This window comes from Babylonia areolata, chromosome 8, assembly GCF_041734735.1.
Source record: "Babylonia areolata isolate BAREFJ2019XMU chromosome 8, ASM4173473v1, whole genome shotgun sequence".
NCBI classification, from domain to species: domain Eukaryota; kingdom Metazoa; phylum Mollusca; class Gastropoda; order Neogastropoda; family Buccinidae; genus Babylonia; species Babylonia areolata.
In genome coordinates, this window is record NC_134883.1 from 19,683,868 (window position 1) to 19,689,671 (window position 5,804).

The 5,804-nt window shown below is 49.8% G+C and overlaps 1 protein-coding gene across 1 annotated transcript; it reads right to left on the reverse strand.

The window, feature by feature from the left end:
* Positions 1 to 3,930: 3,930 nt before the first annotated feature.
* On the reverse strand, positions 3,931 to 5,526 carry LOC143284988 (potassium voltage-gated channel subfamily A member 7-like). The gene has a single exon (XM_076592150.1). The coding sequence runs from the start codon at positions 5,524 to 5,526 to the stop codon at positions 3,931 to 3,933; it is 1,596 nt and encodes a 531-aa protein (XP_076448265.1).
* Between the last annotated feature and the right edge of the window lie 278 nt (positions 5,527 to 5,804).

The following is a 5,804-nucleotide window of genomic DNA, read 5'->3' on the forward strand; positions in this document are numbered from 1 at the left end:
TGACACTTGTTGCTGCCTGGACCATACAGTCAGCTCACCGTGCGTCTGGTGCCTGCTGGGCGGGAGAGGGGAGGAAGGTAGGGGTGCTTGCTGCCAAAGCCTGGGGTCGATAACTGGGCCTGTTGATCAGTCAGTCACTTGGCCAAGCAAGTGGCCTAGTTCAACCAAATTCGGTGGTCACTGTTGGACATTGCAGTTCCACTGCTGTTTCATTGCCTGTCTACTTTGTGAGAACTTTGCCATATGACGCAGAGACAGACTGTCGATTTTCTTTCTGTACTTGGTAGACCTCTGTTATTCTAATTAATCACTTGTGGGGCGGGGGGGGGGGGGGGGGGGGGGGGGGGGGGGGGGGGGGGGGGGGGGGGGGGTGAATGTCAGTCCCCATGTCCCAGACATTACGGACAGGTCATCCTGACCCTGACATGATCCACCCGAATGTGGGGACAGGTCATCCTGACCCTGACATGATCCACCCGAATGTGGGGACAGGTCATCCTGACCCTGACATGATCCACCCCAATGTAGGGACAGGTCATCCTGACCCTGACATGATCCACCCCAATGTGGGGACAGGAACCAATCACAAGGGAGAACGGACAGGATATGGGAGACATGTGACCAGCAGTGCACTGTATTCCACCAGAAAGACCAAAGTTGCTGCAGCAGTGTGTGCACTGGCATTGTCATAATGCAGCAGGAGACCCTGAGTTCCAGTGTGGGGACGCTGTCTGCACCATGCCTCAGATACGTCATGTGGGCAGTGGTTGGCACTCTAGCCTGAGGTCACTGTCTTTCTGTCCTGAAGTGGAATGGTGGCTGTATGACCTGATTTTGAAAAAAGAAATTCACCACCATTTATTTGCCTGCACTTCTGGTTATTTTAAATTTTACAGATGGGTTCTCACTGACTGAGACGGCGGACTTGCTTTGTTTCGGGATCAAAGTGAAATATCTATGTCTCGTCTCTAGTTGCAAGGTCCCAAACGCGATTCCTCCATCAAAGTTATGGAACAGCTGTGTGCTCTAATAAACCTTACCTTCTTTTGATCATCGAAAATGTATGAGGGCCCCAACAGGCACATTTCCAACGCCCATGTGATATGTAAAATGACATTGACATCTACTTCCTGATGAAAAGTTCATTGGATTTTCGTTTCATTAGAGGTCATTATCGGATTCTCCTCATTCACTGACCTTATATGGGTAACGTCCTCTAGAGTACCGACGGTTACTGGATGACCACAACGGTCATTATCTTCAAGCGTTGATCTTCCATACCTAAATTCTTTGAACCAGTTTAAAAAATGTGGAGCTTGCCTAACAAAGCAATATGCCAAACTTGAAAATCTTTCACTGAACCATTTTCTCTGGCAGAAGTCCTGATGGATCACACTACGAAAAGCACGCTATGAAAGGGCCACGTTTTGTGCAGTCCTGATGGATCACACTTCGAAAAGCACGCTGTGAAACGGCCACGTTCCATGCAGTCCTGATGGATCACACTTCGAAAAGTACGCTGTGAAACGGCCACGTTCCGTGCAGTCCTGATGGATCACACTACGAAAAGCACGCTATGAAAGGGCCACGTTTCGTGCAGTCCTGATGGATCACACTACGAAAAGCACGCTGTAAAAGGGCTACGTTTTGTGCAGTCCTGATGGATCACACAACCAAAAGCACGCTGTGAAAGGGCTACGTTTCGTGCAGTCCTGATGGATCACACAACCAAAAGCACGCTATGAAAGGGCCACGTTTCGTGCAGTCCTGATGGATCACACAACCAAAAGCACGCTGTGAAAGGGCTACGTTTCGTGCAGAATGGCCGTCACCTTTCCCCTCAAACTGCCTTCCTCAGCACAACTGGTTTTCAGGAATGGAATGATATTTCACGTTATAGCGTGGATGTCATTGCTTTATTTTATGACGTAACTCGTGATTCTTTGTTCCCATAGTTTGTATCTGTTCAGATACTTATCGAGCTCCCATCGTTGTAGTCGCGACAGCAGTAGTAGTGTGTATGTGTGTGTGTGTGTGTGTGTGTGTGTTATTTAATTACGCCATCCCCATTCCCGTGTGTGTGTGTGTGTGTACTTCAGACCACACAGATTACACCGAGCAACAGCAATGAATATGACACTCATTCTATCACACAGGCAAGTTTTGAGATACCAGGCAATAAAACAAACGTTTCCAACACAGAGTGTAGTCCATCCACAGCATGCAAGCTACATTAATTGTCTTTACGGCAGTGTTAAATGTTCTTAAAAGTTTAGATTGTGTGACTGCAGTCCACTCATACACCGAAAATAGCATTTTCTGCAACATTCGTTGTGGCCCGATTCCAAGGGGTCTGGGTTAGTTCTAGTTGACAAGTGTTAGAGTGTTTCCAGCTGACCAGTGCAATACAGGTTCAGCGGTAGCCTCTACCTGTGTAGTGGCGGTAGTGGTTGTTAGTGTTTCTAGGTGACATTATCACTACAGGCTCATCAGTAGCCTGTACCTGTGTAGTGTCAGTAGTAGTTGTTGTTAGTGTTTCTAGGTGACATTATCACTACAGGCTCATCAGTAGCCTGAACCTGTGTAGTGTCAATAGTAGTTGTTGTTAGTGTTTCTAGGTGACAGGAACACTACAGGTTCATCAGTAGCCTGTACCTGTGTAGTGTCGGTAGTAGTTGTTGTTAGTGTTTCTATGTGACATTATCACTACAGGCTCATCAGTAGCCTGAACCTGTGTAGAGTCAGTAGTAGTTGTTGTTAGTGTTTCTAGGTGACAGGAACACTACAGGTTCATCAGTAGCCTGTACCTGTGTAGTGTCGGTAGTAGTTGTTGTTAGTGTTTCTAGGTGACATTATCACTACAGGCTCATCAGTAGCCTGTACCTGTGTAGTGTCGGTAGTAGTTGTTGTTAGTGTTTCTAGGTGACATTATCACTACAGGCTCATCAGTAGCCTGTACCTGTGTTGTGTCGGTGGTAGTTGTTGTTAGTGTTTCTAGGTGACATTATCACTACAGGCTCATCAGTAGCCTGTACCTGTGTTGTGTCGGTGGTAGTTGTTGTTAGTGTTTCTAGGTGACATTATCACTACAGGCTCATCAGTAGCCTGAACCTGTGTAGTGTCAGTAGTAGTTGTTAGTGTTTCTAGGTGACATTATCACTACAGGCTCATCAGTAGCCTGTACCTGTGTAGTGTCAGTAGTAGTTGTTGTTAGTGTTTCTAGGTGACAGGAACACTACAGGTTCATCAGTAGCCTGTACCTGTGTAGTGTCGGTAGTAGTTGTTGTTAGTGTTTCTAGGTGACATTATCACTACAGGCTCATCAGTAGCCTGAACCTGTGTAGAGTCAGTAGTAGTTGTTGTTAGTGTTTCTAGGTGACAGGAACACTACAGGTTCATCAGTAGCCTGTACCTGTGTAGTGTCGGTAGTAGTTGTTGTTAGTGTTTCTAGGTGACATTATCACTACAGGCTCATCAGTAGCCTGAACCTGTGTAGTGTCGGTAGTAGTTGTTGTTAGTGTTTCTAGGTGACAGGAACACTACAGGCTCATCAGTAGCCTGAACCTGTGTAGTGTCAGTAGTAGTTGTTGTTAGTGTTTCTAGGTGACATTATCACTACAGGTTCATCAGTAGCCTGTACCTGTGTAGTGTCAGTAGTAGTTGTTGTTAGTGTTTCTAGGTGACATTATCACTACAGGCTCATCAGTAGCCTGAACCTGTGTAGTGTCGGTAGTAGTGGTTGTTAGTGTTTCTAGGTGACATTATCACTACAGGCTCATCAGTAGCCTGAACCTGTGTAGTGTCGGTAGTAGCGGTTGTTAGTGTTTCTAGGTGACATTATCACTACAGGCTCATCAGTAGCCTGTACCTGTGTTGTGTCGGTGGTAGTTATTGTTAGTGTTTCTAGGTGACATTATCACTACAGGCTCATCAGTAGCCTGAACCTGTGTAGTGTCGGTAGTAGTTGTTGAAGTTGGCCACAATGACGGGCACTGGCAGGGCAATGGCCAGCACGCCAGACAGTACGCAGATTCCCCCCAGCAGCTTGCCGGCCAGCCCCTTGGGCACGAAGTCCCCGTAGCCCACTGTGGTCATGGACACGATGGCCCACCAGAAGGCGTCCGGGATGGAGGCGAACTGACTGTCCGCCTGACCCAGCTCCGCGTAGAAGATGGCGCCGGAGAAGATGACGGTGGCGATGCCCAGGAAGAGCAGGAACATGGACAGCTCGCGGATGGACGTCTTGAGCGTCATGCCCAGGATCTTGAGGCCCACGGAGTGCTTGGACAGCTTCAGGATGCGCACCACGCGCAGCACGCGCAGCACGCTGAGCATGGAGCTCTGGTGGCCGCCACTGCAGCTGTCACTGGCCAGGTTGAGGGCCAGGAAGACGAAGTAAGGAGCGATGGCCAGCAGGTCGATCCAGTTGATGGCCGCGCGGAAGAAGAGCAGCTTGGAGGGACTGACCGCCAGCCGCAGACCCAGCTCCACTACGAACCAGGCGATGCAGCACGACTCGATGATGAAGAGGGGGTGCATGACGTTGGGCCTGTGTCTGGTCACGTGTCTGCCGTGCTGGTCCACCCAGCTGACGTTGATGCAGTCCACGTCACGGAACTGAGGCAATGTCTCTGTGCAAAAGGTGACCACTGACACCAGGATGAAAAACACGGACATGGCGGCAAAGATTTTGGCCACGAGGGACGATTCTGGATACTCCAAGGCCAACCAGATCTTATACATTGTTCTGTTGGAAGGACATGTTGGTTGCTTCTTCTCTACGATGTAACCCTCATTGTGCTTGAAGGCATCGATGGCTGAGCCTCCCAGCTCATAAAAGACGAGCTCATTGAGGAAGATGTCCATTGGAACTTCCAGAGGCCGCTTCAGCCGCCCCCCGGACTGGTAGTAGTACAGCACCGCCTGGAAGGTGGGTCGGTGGCGGTCAAAGAAAAACTCCTGCCGACTGTAATCCCAGTACTTCCTTCGCTTCTCGGGGTTACCCAGTAGAGTGTTGGGCAGACGATCCAATGTGCGGAGCTGGGTTTCAAACCTGAGACCACTGACGTTGATGACGGCTCTCTGGCAGCCCTGCAGGCGACAGTTGTGGTCCGGGGAGAGGAATTCTGTGTGGGGAGGCATCAGGTACTCGCTGCCCGGCGCCAGGCAGTCCCTTTCCGTCGGCAGTAACTGTTCCAGATAGTCGTCTTGCAAATGACTCTGACTGCGCGCACGTGCGCTGCTCCCGCTGTGGACGTAGGTGGAGGAACTGGACCGGCCATGGAACCCCAAGTCCTCCAAAGAGATGTCCAGGTTGGTGGACTTGGGTCGTGGCATGTCTGGCTGCAGCTTACCATCAGAGCTGACAGTGATGTCATCACACGTGCCGATCATGGTGTGACGTCGCATGGAGGACCTGGAGCCGTGCCCTTCGTACAGGAAGTGGTCGGGTTTGAGGTGGAAGTTGACGGGCTGTTTGTAGCCATGACCCATGGCGTTGTCACAGATCTGAGTCATGAAATTCATCCTGGATCGGGGAGTGACTGGGCCAACAAATCAGACAAGCCAAGAAGTCCTCTGACAAATATTCAGCAACAATAATTCTGGACTTCCTGAAACCACCATTCGGTCAGTTCTTTGTGTGCCGGTCAGAAACCAGCGTGCAGACAACCATCGTGACTCAGGAGAAGACAGTCGGCAAAGTCTGAGTTGTTGTGGTCAATATTGTTCCAGGTCTCAGCATCAAGGCACTAGGGGATCCAGGCGAAGTGACTCTCAAGGTATTCCTCAAGTCACCTAGGGTC

What these genes read in the sequence shown, in the direction of transcription:
- LOC143284988 (XM_076592150.1), bottom strand. Translation starts at nt 5,526, where the DNA reads ATGAATTTCATGACTCAGATCTGTGACAACGCCATGGGTCATGGCTAC.